Source organism: Pyrgilauda ruficollis, unplaced genomic scaffold, assembly GCF_017590135.1.
Source record: "Pyrgilauda ruficollis isolate IOZ18807 unplaced genomic scaffold, ASM1759013v1 scaffold21, whole genome shotgun sequence".
Lineage (NCBI taxonomy): Eukaryota > Metazoa > Chordata > Aves > Passeriformes > Passeridae > Pyrgilauda > Pyrgilauda ruficollis.
In genome coordinates, this window is record NW_024520318.1 from 3,385,278 (window position 1) to 3,407,102 (window position 21,825).

The 21,825-nt window shown below is 43.9% G+C and overlaps 1 protein-coding gene across 1 annotated transcript in view; it reads left to right on the top strand.

The window, feature by feature from the left end:
* The window catches only part of LOC121353762 (multiple epidermal growth factor-like domains protein 6), a 185,440-nt gene that overhangs the window by 154,002 nt on the left and 9,613 nt on the right, over window positions 1–21,825 (top strand). Inside the window, exons 23-30 of the mRNA XM_041467879.1 lie at window positions 2,238–2,366; window positions 6,611–6,739; window positions 11,771–11,899; window positions 13,461–13,589; window positions 14,087–14,212; window positions 15,576–15,704; window positions 16,632–16,760; window positions 17,821–17,952. Of these exons, the coding sequence (XP_041323813.1) occupies window positions 2,238–2,366; window positions 6,611–6,739; window positions 11,771–11,899; window positions 13,461–13,589; window positions 14,087–14,212; window positions 15,576–15,704; window positions 16,632–16,760; window positions 17,821–17,952 (1,032 nt within the window). The remainder of the gene's footprint in view (window positions 1–2,237; window positions 2,367–6,610; window positions 6,740–11,770; window positions 11,900–13,460; window positions 13,590–14,086; window positions 14,213–15,575; window positions 15,705–16,631; window positions 16,761–17,820; window positions 17,953–21,825) is intronic.

Below are 21,825 nucleotides of genomic sequence, written 5' to 3' on the forward strand. Positions count from 1 at the left end.
ATCTTGTGGCAGTAAGTTGCATAGTTAAGCTGCTATTACTATTATTATTGATTATATTGATGCTGTTAAATAAAACAAACATTTTATCTGCTAGTTTAACAATCTTACAGTAGCACAGATGTAGCTACCAGAGTCTCAGTAGTGTGGGCAGGATTAACTGCTGGTGTCACACAGAAATGTCAAAACAATTAATCTGGAGCCATGACCTAAGACAAGAAAGCCTGGAAAGTTGATCTTGCAGCCCTTGTTGCTGTTGGCACAGAGGGAATGGAAGGACAGTGTGTGGGGAGGACCAGCTCCCAGAGAAGAAGCTGCCAGCTCTGCTTCTCTTTCACTCTTGATCTCTCTCAAAATAGCATCTCTGCAGAGAGAGTGGCCAAATAGCTGCTTGTAATCCTCGCTGGGATGGGAATCAGTGAAGCCATTGCCACTGACAACATCTGGCAGACCCTAAAGTTCTTTCTGTGGGCTTTCTGTTCAATTTAGTCTGCTTTTTTCCCCTTTTTGTGCATGTGTGTGTATATATATATATATATATATATATATATATTTCAAATTGCACATATATATATATATATATATGTGTGTATGCACAAGATTATGAAAACCGTAGTTCTTCCCATAATTTTATGCTGCTTTAGAGGTGAAATCTTCACTATCCCTGAATATTTCCCCTGCTCCCCAGGCATCCCTTCCTTCTCCCTGCAGGTTGGGCTCCTTCCCCTGGCAGGAGCTCAGGTTCTCTGTCGGGGTGGCTGGATCCTGACATGCATCACAGCAGCCTGTGCCTGCTGGAGCAGGGGCAGATTCTCTGTGCTGTGGACTGTGAAATCATTTGTGAAGTGCTCTGACCCTTTGCCATCACCTTGAAAAGCCTCAGCTCTGGGCTAAACACCTGAAGGGAGCTCTGCTGAGAGCCCCACACCTCTTGCTGCACTGCAGCACCATTTCCCTTGCACAGATTCTCTGAAATTTCAGCTGAAAAGGAAACATGAAGAAGGATCAAGCTTCTAAGGCACAAGTGCACCTTTATGTATTTATTTGTTAAACAGTGATGTGCAACTTTGGGAAGAGGAAGGGATTTCACCTGTAAGTGCAAAAAAAAAAAAAATGGATTCTAACATACATTTAAACAAGGTCGCATTTTTTAACTCTTTGAAAGCAAAGAAATACTTAAGGTACCTTGCTCTTCTCCCAGCTCCTCTGTAAGACACACAGTTGGCAGAGTCACTGAGCTGCAGGAGCAGCTGAATTCCTGCCAGCTCCAATCACTGCCCACCCATGGCTCCAAACAAACAACACCAAACCCACCCCCCTATTCCAGACATGGAGCTGTCTTTGAGGGCTCTTGTTTTCTGTTCTCTCTGATTCCTTCCAGATTGCCTGAAAATCACTTTGTTGCTGTAAATGCTAAAATCATAGACTTCTAGAAGAGATCTGGCAATAATCTCCATAACTCTTTTAGAAAGATGTTCACAAGACCTTCAAACATGAGTAGAGGCCCTGTAATACTGTATTTAGCCAAGTCTATCTCTGTGTTTCAGCCTGTCCAAAATATCCAGTGTGAATTAGACAACTGGCCCTGGTCTTAATTGATTTTCCTATAATCCTGGAAGAAATTATTTTCATTCTCAAAATGTTTTCTTTCTGCTGATAGCGAGTACCATGCAAATCTTTTAAAACTCCTCACATTAACTGCTGTGGAAATGTAATTGTTAATCTGTCCCCCAGATGTAATGTTTTCACATGAATCTTTCAAAGCAGAGCATGAAAGTAAAGTGTGCAGCATTCAATTTGGAGCTTTGTGAAGGCAACCAACACATTTCATCTTTTCTTCAGCTTTCTGGGGAAAGAGGATTTGCAGGAAAAGAGAGGAGCTTCTCCCCTCACAGTTGATGAAGTCCCAGAGGAGATGTGCACATAAGCAACTCCAGACCAGTGGGCACAGTGTCATCATGCAGAACCTGTGAAGTCTCAGGCTCTGCAACAGAAGGTGTTCATTTTCTGTGCAGAATTTGGTCTTTCAACACTCTGGAATTTTTCTAAAATAGATCTTAAATGTAGCCCAGCTTACATGAACCTCAAGGGGAATACTCAAATCTTACTTTTAAGCCGTTACCTTTACACCTTGATTATTTTGGAAATAGTCAGATTTCCCATGCATGTAAAAATTCCCCATTGATCCCTGATGTGCTCTGGCATTAAGCCATCCTCTGGTTGTGATACCTGTGCTGCAGGGTGCCCCGAGGGGAGCTTTGGCCCGGGCTGTGAGTCCAGCTGTCAGTGCCAGAACGGAGCTGCCTGCGACCACGTCAGTGGAGCCTGCACCTGCACGGCGGGCTGGACAGGAACCTTCTGTGAAAAAGGTACTGCTGATCCCCCTGGTCCCTCTAGGATTCATGGAGAATTTGTTCTGGTTTTTATTCAGAGAGCAGGTTTTACAATTGACAGCATTGGATCTAAATGAACCACTGAACTTTATTGGAAGCCGATCCTGAAATGTGAACTCCTAACTCAGCAGAGCATCGTGCTGGGTGCCAAATGTTGGGCACGTGTTTTCACATGGTTAAAATTAGATATATGCTTAAGGCTTCTGCTTTATGAGTCTTTGTGAAGACTCTTTTCAAGCAGGGTCCCACTATTCGAGCACTGAGCAGGAAAAAGCTTGTTCAGCCTTATGCTTGCTTGTTTCCAGTGCCTCCCTGAAGTGATTTCAAGAAAAACATGGATGTGTGCATCACCCTGTAGGACTCTTTAAGAACAGATTCACTTCTGACTTAAATAAATCCAATTCTATTCTATCTAATCTTCTATCACCTAGTCATTTGGTAAGGTGTTGGAAAGGTTGGACAGGATTCTTTAGCTACATGATGGTGAGTCAGTCCATGGCATTATCACAGGAGGTTGCTTTCGTGCTGCATCATTTTGCAGATTTTTTTTTTGTATTAAAAAACACAAGAGAAACAACACAGGGCCATTCAGGCACTGTGAAAGTTAAGTGTAGGTGATTGAAGATTCTGTAAATTATGGTATTTGAACCAAAGTCACAACTATTTTGCATGGAAAGCAGCTTTATCAGCCAGTTTTAGCAGCGAGGATGGAGGGAAGCGACAGCACTTGCAGGCAGCTGCTGCCCTCTCATGGGAAGGAAGATGCTCCACAGCCTGACCAGGAGTGTGGCAAGGCACCCACGGGTTGGAGTTCATATTCCTTCTTATTGTTTCCCTCCCTTTCTTATCAGGCACTATTATACAAAATAAATATTCTTTCCAAGGTTCTGCTGCGAATTGCACCTCGTAATTCATGGTGTCTCCACTATGTCCCTTTTTAATACAATTTAGCTAAAATCTAAATTTAAATCTACTGGGTTTTTTTTTAAATTATTGTATTTTTATTGGAAAAAAAATGAGGCAGTTATCTGTGTTGTTGTATAAATCTCTTCATTCCAGCAGGAATTATAGTGGGAAAAAAGAGGCTAAACATCCTTTGCCAGAATAGGTGTGAGGAATATGGAGAAGACTGGGGGACTCTATTGGTGGGGAAAAAAAGAACAAATCTCAGCTTCCAAATCAGTCATGTTGGACATTTTTATCTTTTTTTTTTAATTCCTGAAAGAAGATTGTGGAGGGGAGAGTGAAATTCAGGGCTCTGTAAAACACCGTTTTCCGTGTGTTTTCTCTCAGGAAGGCAGAGTGTTTGCTCTCAGCTGACCGGGGTTACCTCTTAACTTAGGAAGTTTCAACCAGAACAGTTTGGCAGCTTCCAAAAGGCACCGAGGGAGGAGAACATGTGGGTGGTTTGCCCTTGGTGGAACCTTCTTGGCACCTTCTCTCGGAGGAGCTGCAGCGCTTCTGTTTGGAGTGACTGGGAGACTGGCAGGGTTTCCTTCTGGCAGGGATGTGCTTTTTGCCGTCCTCTTGGCAATCCACCCACGTTGGCCAGGCTCTGTGCCTTGCAGGCAGAAATTCACATCAAGCCCTGGCTGCCTTGGACTTCAAACATCCTGCTGATGCCTCAGCCCGTGGCTGGGGAGGACTGCTCCGTCGTCACAGAAATGTTAAAACTGAGACTTTTGCGCCCTTCTAAGTTCGAGGTCCTGGGAGAAGAGAGTCCCTTACAAAATGGGATTTTGATTGATATTAATAATTAATATCACCCCTGCACAGCGAGGGTGTTATAACCTGCAGTCATTGCTTTTGGTGTTTTGCATTGTGGCAGCACGGGATCTGGATTCAAGCTGAGACTGCAGAAATCCTAAAATATGCCTTCGGATTTTTAGTTTTCATTTGGGGAAAGTTTCTTCCCATTTTGTTGGGAAGCTGCTGTTTCTTTTCATTAATTTGCTGCCTTCAGTATGAATTAAGGCTTCATAGCCTTAGGTACCCTGTTGCAAAACACCACTTCAGTGACCATTTCCAAGCTTATTTGCCACAAATTTCCATAATCTCTTATTAATATTTATTAGAATTGTTAATGTAATCTTAGTCCTTGCTGAATCTGAATGTATCTGTATAATCTGTCAGTAATACAGATAACAGCCAAAGCCACACCATCCTCATCATCATCATCACCCAGCAGCACAGGACAGTTTCCAAGCTCACTCATAGCAGGAGACACTTTTGCTCCAGGGCTGCTGTTTCATGAGACCTTGCTGTGAATTATTCAGGAGCTGACTGAACTTCTGTGCTCTGAGCCACAGGATGCTGACAAAAGATCTCACACTCTGCAAAGTACTTTTGTCTGTCCATCAGCATCTCAGCTCTGCTCTGCCCTGAGTCACCTTTGATCAGCTGCTCTTCATCTGGTACCACTCAGTGGTGCTGCTGCCTCTGCAGTTGTGCTGTGGTCACATATAATAATGATGGGGAAGAATAAAGCCATCAAGACACTCTCTGAAAGAAAATTAGACGTTTCTGAAGGTGCTACATGCCTGCTCCGTCTTTCAGCCCTGCTCAGTGCTTTGTGAAAATGAACCTTGTGAATCTTGTGAGTCTTTCAAAGGAGTTTCAAAAGCAGCAAAACTGTTTCAGTTACAGAGTAGGTAACGATTGCAAATAAGGCTGAAAACAAAATAATCTACAAAGAAATTATTTCAGTCTGTGAGAGCAATCTAGGAAAGGCTTCCTTTGAATTTTCTTGAAAGCAGCAAGTGATACAAGCAGAACACTGATGAAATAACATATGTTTCTTCACAAGGTCTCACATTACCAAAGGAAAATGAATAATTTTTGGTGGATGCTGCTAACAGTGCCACCAGCCAGCTTCCATATGTGAGTGGCAAAAAAAAGGGACAGAAGAGTCCAACAGTGGAAGATGTACATGGAGAACTCACAGGGAATGTTCCAGGCCAGGTTGGCTGGGGCCTGGAACAGCAGTGGAAGCTGTCCCTGCCCATGGCAGGGGCCTTGATGGCAGATGATCTTTAAGGTCTCTTTCAACCTAAACCATTCTTGGATGTCACCAGTGTTACTGTGACCTGGCAGAGAGCTGTGAATTAGTGTGGAGGGTTGTGGGTCAGTGTAGATGGTGGTAATCATTGTAGGGTTCTCTTGGGAATCCAGTCATTCTGATATCATGGTAGAAGTGTGAGGATTAGATTTTAAATAAGAGTTTATATGGAACAAGGAGGACAAAGGGATAAGTTTTACTGAACTACTGCTTAGTTTAGTGAAGATACTGCTTATTTTACTGAATTACTGCTTATTTTACTGAATTACTGCTTATTTTGTGAGCACCATCACTCCTGAGGTTGATTCAGGGATTCTGTGGAAAGAATGATGTACAGTTTGTATCTATAGATCTGTTATTACTTAGTGCAACGTAATATACTGTACTGTGTGACATAATATATGCACTTATATAATCTAAACACACACATAGATGTTAAATTAAGGCTACATGGAGAATATATTTTTAAACTCTGAATAGCAGCCTTAGTGTTCCTGTAATGCAGCATTTGGGGTATGATGTGGCCCACTGACAAGCACTGATCCTTATTTTCACTGCTGTCAGCACTGGTACAGGTAAAAATTGAGTTCATGGAGCTGCTCTTCCTCAGTCCAGGTTCAGTTCCAGATGTAGGTGCAGAGCTTCTTCGGCTCCCTGGGGTTGTTTTGCTATGGTTAATTTGTCTTGGTTTTCTCTGCTCATTCACTTTGCCAGTTTTTCATTCCAGCACTGAACTGCACCACTGTGGCTTGGGTTCACTGTTAAAGAATCTTTAGAAAAGTGTCCGGACAGTAAATGGGAGCAGAAATTTTGCATTTCCAGAGGGAGGGAAGTCAGCAGGGATGGCCCTGGAGTCTTGTGTTATGTTGATTTATTTCCTCTGTCCATTAGAGAGGCACAAGGAACAGCTTGTGTGAACCCAGCTCCATTCTCTCACTTGTTTGATGGCTTTTCAATATTCTCAGCCCTGTTTTCCTGCGCAGGAATCTGTTGCTTGTGTAAAAGTGTCACATTTTTCCAAGGTGCACTGTAGCAGAACTGGGCAGGCTTAACCCCTGATGCGACTTCGTTTCCTAAGCATCTGTGAAAAGACGAGATGGAGTTTGCGCAGGAAAAAAAAGAAGCAGGAAACGTGCTAAAAAGTAATGTTTTGCCTTTCCAGCCTGTCCAGACGGATTCTTTGGGATTGACTGCCACCAGGTGTGCAAGTGCAAGAATGCTGCTGGCTGTGACCACGTGCTGGGCTCCTGCCACTGCCTGCCAGGCTGGCAGGGGGAGAGCTGCGAGCAGCGTACGTACCCCCTGCTCCCACACCCCAACCCTCCCCGGGATGGGATGCTGCCCTGCCAGGGCACACTTCCAGACAGCTCACCTTCCTTCCCAAATATGCCAAAAAAAGGAACAATTTCTGGTGGCTGTGTAAAATCACCAGCTCTTTTTAATTTATTTTTTTTTTAACTCATCAAACATGATAAGCATCAGGTTTTAAATAGCAGAGCTGTCTCCTGCCATATGACAGCTCCCTGCTTTTTATTTTTGTGTGACATTAAGAGATTAAATGTTGTGTATCTGTTTCTGGTGTATCTCATCTAATGATCAATTATAAAGTGTCAGATTATAAATGTGCAAAGTGGAAAAATCAGACATGGGACTATTTTGTTATTTAAGCATGACAAAATAGTTTTTTTAAATAATTACTAGGGAAGATATTTGTTTTAAAATAAATTTCAGCTTCCTAGATGTTCACAAGTGTGAATTATCCCACAATTTTTAAGCTAACAAAGTGCTTGTATGTATACATATATCAAATTGGCTATTCTGAGAAATTTTTCATTGCATTTCATGGGAAATTAGGTCATTTTCTTTAGCTGCATGGCATTACATATAGAGATCACTGAGCCTATTTGAAAAGTTTAGCAAATAAGTGGGCTTTTTTAAGATTTTCAGGTTTTAGCTTCTCAGCTTCCTTGTTTTCCTTTAGGATGATGTCATGGTCTAAGCTTCCTTTTGAAAATATGAGTGCTGTCTGCAGGACTGGGCTGTAGAGCTGGGCTCCAGGGCAGCTTCACAGCGAGCCAGCTCTGTGAGGGAACACCTCTTTGATCCACAGGTCATGGCTTTCTGCAATAGAAAAGTGGTTTACTTTAGAAAATGGAGTGCAATATGGCTTGTATTGAGGCAGTGCTGTTCTTCAGCCATACACTGTTTTATCATCAGCCCTGTTTGAGGGCAGTGCTTGCTCTTCGTAATATTTCCCCCCATCTTCTGAGAAGGCTTCTCCTGCAAAATTCCCTGCTCTTTTGTTTACAGGTGAGTCAGATCTGCTGAATCTTCCCCATTTTAGACACTTCTCCTTACATCCCACCACCACAATTTTTTGCCTCCTCATGCCCTCCCACAGGAAACTTGGCCCTCCACCTCCCACCACCTGAAGACGCTGGTGGTAGCTCAGCCTTTGAGTGCAGATTAGTGGAGTGAGCACAGAACAGAAGCAGACCAGAGTCACTTTTCCATCCCACGGGTCAGAAGAGGTGCTGCTGAACAGGTGCAATATTTGCTCCTTGGTCACAGCCCATTTTTCCTGTCCAGCCACAGCATTGGCAGTGTGTCACCTTGCCCTTTCCCCAGTCCTTAGCATTAGGGATGGGAAGCTTTGCTCTATATTTCATTAAATTCAATTAAGAGTTGCAGCTCCTTCTCCATGGCCTCTGGTGCCCTGCTTTACTTGTATTAGGGAAAAAAAAATCCTATTTATTGTCTTGTGCCAGAGCCATTAGAGCTTTGTGCTGGTCTGATTTATTCCTCCTGCTGTGAAGGTGCCAAAGTCCCCAAGGCCTCCATGAGTGAGAGAGGGAGGTCAGCTAACAGTGCAGGGTGACTCCTCCTTTCTTCTTGGCTAAGTGAAGGATCTTCGTTCTGATTTTACGCCTGGGCCTCATCCATGCTGCTCCAGAGCTGCTCAGGGTGGGAGAGAGCTCAGCACCCCCCATCCTCCCAGGGTGTTTAATATTCACCTTGCCTGTTCCTGGGACCCACCAGCTCCAGCAGCTGGAAGGACAGCACTCGTGTGGAAGTAATCAGATTGCAGGCAATGTGCTGGAGGATATTGAGGAATAATTTTGGCATCATGGGATTTGAATTGATCCTAAGCCAGCCATGCAGTGAGTTTTATACTCTGCTATCTAATTACAGGCAGTATGGACAGTGATGCCTTTTGTTGAAGCTGCCTAATGCTTTCCATTACCAGACCGTGGGTTTCAGTTGTTTGAAAATGAATTATGTTAATCTGGGCTGAAATCTGCCAAGCAAGCTCTGCCTCAGCTTCAGTCTGTGCTCGGAGATTTTATTTGGGGATTTTTTTGAGTGCCCACCTGAGGTATTTCAGGTTTCCATGAAAGAGGCTTAGGAAAAGTATGTTGCCTGTTATTTTTTGTTGTTTGTTGTTTTTTGTTGAGTAGTTTTAATGAAATGTTTCAATGAGTGCTGTGATATCTCAGTGATACAGAAGTGAGGAACTGACATTTGGCATTTCTTTGTGATAGAGATGTAACCTTCCTTTCTGGATACCTCACCCCTGGAAGTGTTCAAGGCCAGGTTGGATGGAAGGAGCAACCTGAGCATGACATCTCAGGCTCAGATGATGATCTTTAGGGCCCCTTCCAACCCAAACCATTCTGACTCACTGCAAATTCTTCCAAAGTTTGCAAACTTGAAAAAAGCCAACCAAACCCTCCAAAAATCTCATGCTGCATATGGTCTGTGGCAGATGTACACAATTCAACATCTGAATTTTGCCTTAATTCTGTCAGTACTAAACATGCCTCTTTCTGGAGCTGCTGGAGCTCAGCAGAATCTTCACTGAAGTGGCTCCTTGTGGTAAAAAAGAGACCACTCTGGTTTGAAAAATAAATAACTACAGAAAAATTTGCTCAGCCAGAGGCACTGATAACAGGGGTTTGACATTTCATGGTGTGTGAACACTTGAATTTGCAGATTCCCTGTTCTTTTAAAGCTAAAGCTTCATTTTGTGGAGAATAATCCATTAGTCACTTGAAATCAAAGCTAATGGACACCCTATAGAACATTAGAGCCCATCATTTTCCTTTTCTTCTGGCCAGTTTTGATGGCTGTTGACTTCTGGTCTAGAAGAAAAGTCTCCAGTTTCATTTGTTCCTTCCTCTGCATGCAAAAAGGGATTTTAAAGACTGCAAACAAATAAATCCTCGTCTTGCAGAGGCAAGACACCAAGAGGAAGATTTTGAATCAGGGAAAAAATCTATTAATTTAAACCTGTAGATTAAGTGATCTTTCTTCTTTCATCGTGAAAAGGAAAAGGCCGAGGGATATTTGTACATTCAGTTGTGGAACTCCATGAAATAGCTTCAGTATATCACTTTTCCCCTAAATCTTCAGAAAAGCACTTTGAAAATCATGATTGTCCCACCAGGAATCAAAAGAACATTTGTGTCTACCCAGTAGAATAGTTAAAATTTTCTTCTCCACAAATTTCTGCATTCTTACCAGAATTTTCACTGAAACACCCTATTGTCTTTTTGGTAAGTGTAACAAGAGCTTTGCATACATACTCCAAAAACCTCCCACAAACCACTGGTAACCAGTCAGGGGATCTGGTGATGAGCTGGTTTTTCCTTTGGCTTGGTTGTGCTGTAGTTCTGGTCTGTATTGTGGAAATATTTAGTTCTGCTCCCAAAACCCGAGCCAGAGCTCTGTAGATGTGCTGAACTTTTCACTTGGCAACCAAGCTTCATTTGCAGAACAAACTTTTAGCTGTGATGGGATTGAGCTCCTGCTCTTTCTTGTGGTTTCAACATGGATGAGGTCCAAGTGATGACAAGAACGAGCAGAGTAGAAAAGAAGTCCAGGGAGGAATGGTGTCTGAGAACCAGGCTGGGAAGCTGGAAGCCTTTCTCACATGGGGAGAAAAGGGCTGAGAATGGGTCAGAGACTGACAACCAAGTTCACCTCCAAGATCAAGGTGGTTTCACGCCTCCCTTCTGCCCCCAGGGACTTGCTTTCTCACAGCACTGCGTCGTGTTCACTGACACCATGAAAGGCAGAGAAGTTTGGGTGAAAATTCTGTTTGGCTGTGAAACCTGGAAGATGTCACATTCAGTGAATGCAGGACACTCTTGGATCAGGGATCCAGGCTTTTTTTGCCTCTCCAGTGCATGCCAGAGGTGCTGCAGGGATGAGAGGCTCTGATAGGAGCCCCTGCAATGCAGAACAAAAACCGTGCAAGGAGGAGATCCAGCTCCATCAACCCCCTTTGTATTATTTTGGGTGATATCTGAAGAAAACAGGGTAGCAGAACTGTCTATTCTCCACCATCCAAAGCTATCCAAATCTCCAGTGCAATGGAGACTGCAGGAATTTTATCACTGCCATTTTTCACAGGCAGCAGCACTGAAAGTGGAGCGTTTGCTTACCAGATGACTGTGTTAAGTTTTCACCTGGGAGCCAGCTGCTTAACCAAACCCATTGAAAATATCACCCCTCTCTGACCAAAGAATGAGAGTCTGGGTGAGCAGAGGCACCCAGCTGTGAAAAATGAACACTGAAAACAATGAAGTTGTCAGTTCTCTTACCAGGATGCAAATAAATACCAGGTCTGTCAGGCTGGCAGTTCTGCTGGACCATTAGTTTAGCACAAAGACCTTCTGCAGAGCAGGGGATGACAGCTGATCCATCACCCCCAGTGATCCAGCCCCTCGATAGAAACCTCTTCAGAATGGGCTGGGATACATATTTTTAACCCACATTATTAGGTTAGGCTTTCAAAAGACACATTATCTCTAAACTGCAGAGTGTTGCAGAGCAGTTTCAGTTTATGTGATCTCAATTTGCAGAATTTTTTTTTTAAATGCCTTTTGCAGTTTATGTGTTGGCTGCTATTGTGGACTTAGCAGTGCTGAGTTAACAGTTGAACTTGGTGATCTTAAAGGTGTTTTCAAACCTAAATGATTCTAATATTGTTTCTAGAGTCAGACATGGTTAATATAGGGAGTTGTATATAAATATATATTTCCAGGGATGGTGGAGTCACCATTCCTTGAAGTGTTCAAAAAACAAGTAGACACAGCACTTTGTGATTTGGTTTAAGGATCCTGATGGGTTTTGGCCAAAGGTTGGACTGATGATCTTGAAGATCTTTTCCAACCTTAATATTCTATGATTTTACATGGACTTAGGCACCCTTATGGTGTGAAAAGTGTCACTGGAGCACAGCTCCAGCCTGATTTCCCTGGCACTGCATTGTGCTCTGTGATTCCTGATGGGGTTTTATGGAATTCTGTCGTTGCAGCCTGCCAGGAGAACAGCTACGGGCCGGGCTGCAGGAGCACTTGTCACTGTCACAACGGAGCTCTCTGTCACCACGTCACCGGGACGTGCCTCTGTAGCCCGGGCTGGAAAGGAGCCACCTGCCAAGAAGGTACAGTTGGAAATTCAAACCCCTGCCTGTGGTTTATTGGGGGGGAAAAATAAAACCCTTTTTTGGGGAAAGCTCACTGGTGTTTTAGCTCTCAGCTCATTGCCCTGTGTTGTTGTTGGGCTTGGATCTGCAGTGACGTGAATTGGTCCATTAAGGTAATCCATGACACTGTGTTGTAGGATCCCAAAGTGCAGAGGGCAGAGGGGTGAAACAGCCATAAACTGGAAAGAGAGCTGATTTTGAAGGCTAATGAAGGGAGAAAAGGTCCATAAAACTCCCAATTATGACGCTGAAATGAAGCTCTGTTTCTTTTCTATGGGCTGCTTTACTGTCCCATGCACCAGACTGATCCTCAGCATTACCTTGTGCTGTTCCAGACAGAGCCTAAATCCAGACCATGTGAAAGGCATTGAGCCTTCCAGCCTTGGCAATCAGACCCATACGTGAGGCTTTAACACAAGCCCAGCTCTACAGAGCCTTAAGAAGAGGCTGGCAAAGAAAGGCTGCACTGTGCAAAGTGGCTTGCACTGCACATCCTAATCCATGCATCCCAGGCAGTAGGAAAAGTCTGTCCATCCCAGCTGCAGAAGCTCCTTGTTCTGTGCCTTCCCTACAAGGTCCCTGGGGTGGCAGCAGTACCATGGAGCTGGGAATGCTGCTGTGGCTGCTCCTGGGTGAGCAAGGATTGCTAAGGAAAGGGGATGAAAGCTGGCAGGCGTGGAGTGATATTTAAATTTAGCACATCCCCCTTTTAAAACTTGATATGAATTTTTAAATCCTTCCATGAAGGATTTAAAAATTGAGAAGGCACCAAACTGTTGTTGGTGACATGTACCTAAATTTTTGTTTTGTCCGAAGGTCACAAATACAAAACCAAAATGAAAGTTACAAAAGCTTTTTCAAACGCACTTTTTCTCTTCAAATACACGTTTGGGGATTTCTTTTTTCTTTGAAGTGAGGAGGCAGAATAATTATGTGAGGCTTGGGGAGCCGTCCTCTGGTGCCTGTGCTTTTCCAAAGTGACAGCTTGCCCCTGTTTCCATCTCAAAGAGTTGTCACTCCAGCACGTGGTAGAGGTATGTGGTTTTTTTGCCAAAAAAATTAGGCTTTATCCATAGAAACTGGTTGCAGTAGGAATTAATAGACTTCCCTAATTAAAATTAGATAAATGGTGACATGTCATCAGCCAGATGTGGGCAGCTAGAGAAGGAGCTGTGATTTTAAGTGGACTGTACAAAGAAATTCTGAGAACAGGGAAGTCAAGCACTGCACTCCCCAGTGTTGAGAAAGCTGGAAGGAACAACAAAAAGGGTTTTTTAGGTACAAATAGAAAGTCTCAAGGTTATTTGGTGGGTCACTAATTCACTTCACCACCTACTTTGTTCCAAGACCAGCTTTACAATGATCAGAGTAATTCCTTACTGGTTGCATCCCCATTTCTGCTTGGTCGTACCTCCCACAGCATCTTCCAGAAGGGCTGGAAGGGTGGGAGAGGTGATGTTGAACCTGTGACCTTCTCCTGCACCTCCTGACGGAAGGTTTTCCCTGCCTCCCTTGGCAGCCTGTCCCCCAGGGTGGTACGGAGCAAACTGCCTGCAGCGCTGCCTCTGCCACGGCCAGGCCACCTGCGACCCTGTGAGCGGCGAGTGCCAGTGTCCCCAGGGCTGGACAGGGACAGCCTGTGAGCTGGGTGAGTCCCACCACCCCCTCCAGCACCTTGGTTCAATCACTCTGGGATGAAGTTCAGTTGTGCTGGGGTCTGGTTTGAGATGACCTGGAGGAAAAAGGGTGGAAAACACCAGATGGAGAGAAGTTAAAAAAAAAAAAAAATAAAATTGGGTTGTTTAGTCAGAAATGAGAAGGCTGAGGGAGGACATGATGTTGGAACTTGAACATATCTGTGGTGCTGGAAACTTCCTGGCAGAGGAGAGGAATAATCTATTCTTTGTCCCTTGGAAACAGGGAAGATAGGTAGTGAGCTCCATTTAAGGAGAAAGAAAGAAAGAAATGCTTAAAGAGGAAAATGGTGTATTTCTAGAGATTTTTCCTAAAGGAGGCTTCAAAATTTCCTTCACTGAAGGTTTTTAAGCCCAGTTTAGGTCGTTCATCATATTGCAGAGGCATGAGGGAGTTCCTGCTGGGATTGCTGCAGCCTGGCCCCCCATCATCCTCCCCATCCCGTTTCAGAGTGTGGGGACGGGCAGTTTGGAGAGGGCTGTGAGCAGAACTGCAGCTGCCACCACGGGGTGTGTGACCAGCCCTCAGGGAAGTGCCTCTGCCACGCTGGCTGGACCGGGGACCGCTGTCATGTTGGTAAGGGCAGTTCCTTCTCCAAATGCTTCATTTGAACCATCAGCCATTTCTGCCAGTTTTCTATTTTCTATTTTAAATTTCCAGTATTCTGCAGGCCAGTCAGGATTTATGCCCTCTCACCCCATCTCGGGGTGACCCACGGGCAGGTCTCTGCCCAGCCATGCCCTTGTCCAAATCATTTTATCTCGTTCTACCTCTGTTCCCTGCCTGCTAGGAAAATGAAGGTATTTCTCTACCTTACACACACAAGGAAGAACACAGGAAAGGGAGGGAGTTTTAAGGAGAATTTGCCAGATCCTCCACCTGCTGCTGGGTCTCTGTGGGTCATTGATGGGAGCTCAGCAAACTGGACTGTGATGGTTCAGACAGTTCAGATCTGGCACACGACCCAGATTTGACACAGCTGTTTAGCATGCTTAGAGCCATCTGAATCCCTGAAACAGGGATTAAACCTCATACACAGGTGACTTAAAACATGCTTTCAGCTCAGCCACTGAGGTGCTGTGCTTTTAGCAAGCCACAAGCAGCTTTCTGAGGTCTCCTGAGGTGCTGAGGTCTCATAAAGCCTCATCCACCAGTGCAACCTGTAAACCCTTCTCAGTGCCCACCTCCCTTTCTCTGTGGTCACTTTGCAGGGACCTGAGAGGTGGAAGCAGTTCATGGGCACAGTTCCACTGCTCAAAGAGCTGTCCCTGTGTGCATAGTTGTGTCAAAGCAAACAGCATCACCCTGTCCATGGACCCTGTCTGGATTTACACTCCAGGCTGTGACTCAGTCTTAGCAAACTTTCCTGTGCAGACTCACTAGCAGCCAGCATTAAATACGTCTAATATTTTTAATATCTTCACTGATGTTTTCTGGCCTTGCAATCTGCTAAATATCCTCCTGAGCAGGAGCTCAGGCAGGGAGGATCCTGGCTGGTGGCCAGTGGAGGCTGCTCCCCAGGCAGCAGGTTGCAGGAAACAGGACTCCTGTACGACAAACCAATATGATTAAGCAAAAGCCATTTATTGTTTAGATTATACCATATTTATGCATTCTACAAACTACTGCACGTGCTAACTACACACTTCTTGATTGTGCTTCTGTCTTGTCCACGTGTTCTGCATGCACTTCTCAGAGTATTGGTTACAGTCCAGGTGCTTCACAGCCCTCTGTTATCTAGTTCTTGCTGTCTTGGTATTCTGTTTCTCAGCCTCTTCTTCCTTAATTTAGCACAATTTACGTCCTAGTAACCTTGACGAATTCCTGAGGCCGCTGACAAGAATAACTAGAAGCAGCCTGGCTGCTGCACACTGTGGCCTGGACCTTGCAAATGCATTGCCACAGCAGGTAGCACGTTGCTCTCTCTGCTTGCCCCCAGGCTGCCCCCCGGGATTTTTCGGCGAGGGCTGCGAGGAGCGGTGTGACTGCGCCCACGGCTGGTCCTGCCACCCCCAGACCGGAGCGTGTCACTGCCAGAGGGGGTGGCGAGGCAGGCACTGTGACAAACGTGAGTGGTGAGGGCAGCAGCTCGGTGTGGGGTGCATGTCCCCCCAAACCCAGAGCTCTCGGCTGTGGCTGGGTGTTTTCACACCCTTGTTCCTTGGGGTCGGGTTGGAGGTGCTCGCAGGGATGGGTGCATGGAGTGGGTGGCTGTGGAGATTTTGTGGGGTTTTTTGTTAAGGTTGGGATTGAATGTGTGAGATCTTGTTTGGATTTAGATGTTAGTTTTTTATTTATATTATAGTTTTACAAACCGTGAGTTTTGCAGTATTTTATTTCAATGAATTGAAAATGGAGTTGTATTTTTATAAGTTTTTTTTTAAGGATAAACTAATTAAGAAATGATACTTAAATTATTTTTATTTTTAACTTAATAACTAACTACTTGTGGTTTGTAATGTGCACTTTTTTTATCTAATTATGTAATACCCATTAAGAAGAAGGTGAAGAAGAATGACTACCTTCTGCCCCAAAGCATCTATCTTGCTTTATATATAATATATACTATATATTATATTATTTATACTACTATATATATTTATAGTAGTATAAATCTACTATATAGATTATATATATCTTCATATATAGATATATATGAAAATATGTATCCAATATATACTATGTTCTAAATATATTCTGTACTATATATTACTGTATTCTAAAACTTTATATCTTAAAACCCTTAAATTTTCCACCATGTGATACTATGCACTTCTATTCAAATTGCACACTCATAATCCCAGTTCCATCATTCCATTTTGGAAGCCTTCCCCACGGCCTCAGGTCGAACGCAGCGTTCTCTTGGCGGTCAGTGCCCGTCAGCGCAGAACGTCTGAAATTCTCGGTGAATTCAGGGAACCCTCAGCAATCTCAGGGTTGCAGCAGGTGGCTTTGTCCCGTCTGCTGGCCCTGACAGGGTTGGTGTCCCCTGCAGCCTGCCTGCCGGGCCGCTACGGCGCGGGGTGCGCGCGGCGGTGCCGCTGCCCCGCGGGAAGGCCCTGCCACCACCTGACGGGCGCCTGCGGATGTCCCCCGGGATTCACCGGCCACGGCTGCCACAAGAGTGAGTTCCTTGTCACAGCACAAATGCTTCCCTTGCCTGTTCCTTCATAAACGGGTTTGTTGAATCGGAACGCGGCGATGTGGCGCCTGAAGGGGGAGGGGACAACAACCTGACGGGAGGGAAGATGGCCAAGGGTGCCCTTTCCTCACCCAGCTCTGAGCTCTGTTTGGGCTGCTGCGGTTTGCCCTCTCTGTGTTTGCAGATGTTGGGCTGGCAGGGAGCAGCCAGGGGCTGAACTGGACCCAAATAAACTGAGGATGTGCCAGTGGAGCCCTGCCCTGCCCACAGCCAGTAAAGCAGCAGCTCTTCTGTTGGCCTTGTCCTTGTGCTAGGCTATCTATTCCTGCTCTCAGAGCTCATGGAAAGGACATTTTCTGGCTTCTCTTAGCATGAAGTTTGGTCCCCCAGAGCTGTTTTTGGAAGCAGGCTCCTGTTTTGACCCCAGCTCAACACCCTGATTTTGTTCCTCCCTACAAAAGTTTGCCCGAGCCCTGTTTTAGCCAAAGGAGAACCAGCAATAAATAAGATTTGAAAGGACTGACATAGGTGTCCATTATCCTTCACCAGAGGACTCTAAATGCTGACCCACAACCAGGGCAGCTTAATGGAAATGAGATGTAAGAATTAAATGTGGAAGGTCCAAAACCTGTAGGCAATGTGGCTGTCAGCAGGCAGAATGAAACCTGTTGATGTTGATGTTTCAGCAGCTTTGCAAGTTTAAACTCTCTGCAAAAGGTAGAATGTCTTTATCCACAAGCCTGGTCCCTTGGGAATTATACTGTTATTTTAGTCAATTTCTCCTGACATTTCCCTATGATTTTTTTTCTAGTGACAAGAAAATTGTATCTGGCCCTTGACAGTTGGGCACAAATTGACTGAACAAAACAAAATCAAGCATTCAAGTAACCCCCAAGTAAATGTAATAAATCCAAAGTCCCGGAGGAGAGCGTCATTCCGTAGGCAGGGATTTTATTTAATAAATTTCAGCCCGCTCTTTGTTTGAGCACTGTATTTACCAAGACAAATTTAATTTCTTGGTTTGCATTTCTTCTTCCCAAAGCTTGTCCAGCGGGCACGTATGGGCAGGACTGTCACGGAGTGTGCCAGTGCTCTGCTGAGAATCAGGAATGTCACCCTGTCACCGGCCACTGCTCCTGCAGCCCGGGCTACCATGGGGCCCACTGCCACCTCCGTGAGTATTCGGGGGGGTTTCTGCCTTTCTGACAGAGAACTGAGTCTTGCAGGAAGCATCTGCTGGAGCTTTGGGTTCATCTATGTCATTACAGTGGTGACTGAGAGAAGTAGAGGCTAATTATAGTATAAAAGTTATAGTATTACAGATAAGTTGTAGTATAGGCCATAAGCATAGAGTGGGTTAATTTACACTGAAGAAAAGTAGTTGTATTATTGCAAGTAATTAATTTTAAAATTTTTATTAAAAATTCTAAAAAATTAATTAATAATGTTAGTTCAAAAATGTAATTAATTCAATCCTTCAAATTAATTTTTAGACCCACCAGATTTACCAGCTAAATTCTTTCCAATCTCATGCAACACTAAAGAATGTAAAGATGATTCTCTGCATTGCATCTCTCAGCTACACCTGGATTTTGTGCAGCTCTCTCATTTCCAAATACCAAGTCCAAAATACTTCCCGAAATCTCTGCGTGCTCAAGTAAGGACAAATGGTTATGAGAAAACAACAAGCTGAAATTGGCAATAAATCCAAGTGATTCATAAAGTCCTTTCAGTTACAGAGCCTTCTGAGGAACAATCAAATTAAACCAACTGTTACTCTGGATTGAAAAATGGTGACTAGTGTAGAGGACAAAATGCCAACTGGCCCAATGCTTCATCATAAAAAAATATTCCCAGATCCACATGGCTCATGCCGGTACTTTAGGACATCTGTAAAGCTGTTTTTGGTGGAATGTGGCAACTGATAAGAAACATATACCAAAGCAGCCAATAAAGGAGACACTTAATTACCCTTTTATTTACAACTTTAATTTTGGTTTTACTCCATGGCTTGTAGTAGTCTCATTTAGAGGAGAAAAAAAGGCAAAAAAAGAAAAAGCTGTTGTCTTTCTTGCTCAGTTTTTCTCTCTTTGGTGAGTGCTGATTTCCCTTTCTTGGGAATCCAGCACAGCTCTGTTTGGCTTAATTGCCTTTTGGGGCAACAGTCTGGATACAAAAGCCAGCTGTCACATGCACAGCTCTAGTAAGGGTTAAACCACTGTTGTATTCCTTGAGCAGAAATAGGAGAAAGACTCGCTTTAGAGATGGGCCTTTGTATTGCCATCACGTCTTCACAAGTTATTCTTTAAAATATAAATTATAAATAAAATACAAAGGATTGATTCTCTCCTCCTCTGTGCATTACAGTTTGCTGTAAGTGAGATCGAAATCTGGCCTTCAACACTGGGGCTGCAGCCATCTGGATCCATTATACATTAGATTATAATAAATGTTGTAGTAAAGCAGTAGTGGAGATCAACTATTTAACAGGATCATTTTAAAAGACTTAATCATGGTCAGCCTTTATGTAGCAATTTCTCAGTAGTCATTACCAGTGCGTGTAGCACTAAATCTCTCATTACAGTAAGCGTCCTCAAACTTACTTAGATACTTCAGGTTTTATTTCAGAATTTTAAAATTTAAAGCTTAAACAATTTCACTGAAGTTCTGATAGAAAAGATATAAAAAGACTCATTGCAAAATAAAATAAGTTTTGCTGTATTGAGGGGGGGATTTTTGCCATGCATTTCTGTGTAGCTGGGATTAAGCCTAAAACATACGAGATTTGAGGTTTCATGGTGTTTTGTACTCTGAGGTTCCAAAAATATACAGCAAATTCTTAAAAACGTGTTTGTTAGATATTTATTGGAGAAATAATGAAATTATGGAAGTTCACAGAAAAATACTCCTCTGTGTTGGTGTTGTTCCTATTGTCCCCTGTGCCATGTGTAGACACAAAAATAAGAAGGAAAACAGTTAATTGTGGGTTATTTTAAGTTCAGGTCAGTGGAGGGAGAGATTGTGGGCCTGATTCTGAAGTGACTGACTGAAAACCAAGGGTGGCTCGCGTGACTTTGGTGGGAATACTCCAAGTTCCTGCTGTCCTCCCTGCAGGGAAAGCTGGGGCTGCTCCAGGGTGAAGAAGCTCTGACAGAATATTAAACCAGCCCAGGGAGCCGCTCCCAAACGGGCTCTGGTCCAGTCAACATGTGGTTGGATGCTGCTGGAAGCAGTTTCTGGCAACTGTTGCTGTATTTATGAAAAAAAGGTTCAAGAAAGTATCTATAAAAGGTGTAGTTGGCTGGGAAGTCAAATTTCCAGGAGCCAAGAGCAACGGGGCTTTCATGTTCACAAATTTTGGAGTGAGGAGCTGAAAAAGTCTCTTGGCATGGTGCAGAGGAAGCAGACAAACTAGCAATAAGGTTCCCATCACTTGTCCATTACTTGGTGGATGGGCAGATCTACTTGTTAAAAGGAGTAAAAAGCAGTAAGTGGTGGTGAAATTATTTAAAAAAAAAAAAAGTATGGTATGTTTCTGTGACATTGACTGGGCTGGGAGTACCCAGAGCCAGAAAGATCTCACCAGCTTCACCCTCAAGCTGAAAGTGACAGGATGTGTCAGAAGGAATTATTTGACAATGCGATTTAATAGCATTGGTCAGAAAAGCTTCAGTGTGTGCAATTGCTATGGAAAGATTTAGGAGCTCTTGGTCATGACAAACCCACTCAAAGCAGAAGGAAAATCAGGAAATGAGGTGGAAATCTGGCTGCCACTCTTTTGTTCACAGAAAAAGAAACATAAGTCAGAAGCACAGGAAACTGTTAAATTAGAAAATGTCTTTATGAGATAACTGGTGGTGCAAGAATAGCCCTCTTTCCAAAGGCAGAGCCCACTGAAATGGTGGGACATGGTGCAAATTGCCCTCGTTATCTGCATCAAAATTCTTCTGCAAAGTACTAACAGATGAGGTGGCCTTGCTATTGGGCATGTGCACGGTGCAGCAGCTGAACATGCCCTGCATGTGCTGCTCCTTCTCGAGCCAAAATACAGGAAACACTGCAAGGACAAAGAATTTGGAAAGGAGGGAATTACTGCATCACATTTATGGAGCCACTACTGCTAGGCTTGAGCTAAGGAACAGCTCTGAATGCTTTCCCAGGGAGAAGCAGCATTTTTTGGAGTCTGGGAGACAGAATTTTTTTAAAAGGGAGAAAATCCAAATGATGACCAAAAGGAAAAGAAGGAGGAAAAGAGAAACTCACATAGACTAATTAAATCATTGAATCTGGATGAGTCCTTAACTTCAAGTCTTGGTGGGAATGAAGGGGGTGTTGCAGGGCTCACTCCTTGATGCCAGGGCTTGCACATGAAACAGATTTTGCATCCTGGCAGATGGAAGCACTGATGACAGAGCATTCATTGAGAAGAATCTTGTTTGGGAAGGGCTGGGGAGAGAATCTGCACATTATAAAAGCGTGTATCTGCTTAGTCCTGATGATCTGCTATCCTGGTTTGAGCAGAGGCCAACATTCAGTTTTATTTCAAAAGGCACCCCTTCAAAGCTTCCCATAAGCTCTCCCTCACTATTGAATAGTTCAGAAAAGCCAGAGATTTCTCCAGCCACTCAGGCCCTGCTTTCATGCCTTCAGGAAAGACAGAATACATGAAGTTATTTATGCACAGATTGCAAGGGATCTGTTGCTTGGAGACGTGAGCAAATATATTTTCAACCAGGTTTCTAAAGTAGCCACAGACTTTCCTTCTGCCAGGGAAGAGAAGGAAGGGGTGAGCAAAGAAATGACATTTAGAGTTAGTAGCACAAGTGGAACTGTTGGATGATGATCACGCTGCTTGAGCACCAGCTATTCCTTCTTCCACTACACTGGGAAATTAGGAGAATAACCCGCATTTCCAGAGTTCAGAGGTGGCACACTGCAGGTTCACTGGTGCCCATGCCCAGCAGCTCTGCCCAGCTCTTCCCCTCTGTTCCAACCTCCATCACTAAAGATCATCCAGAAGATGTAAACTAAGCTAGCAAATTCATTT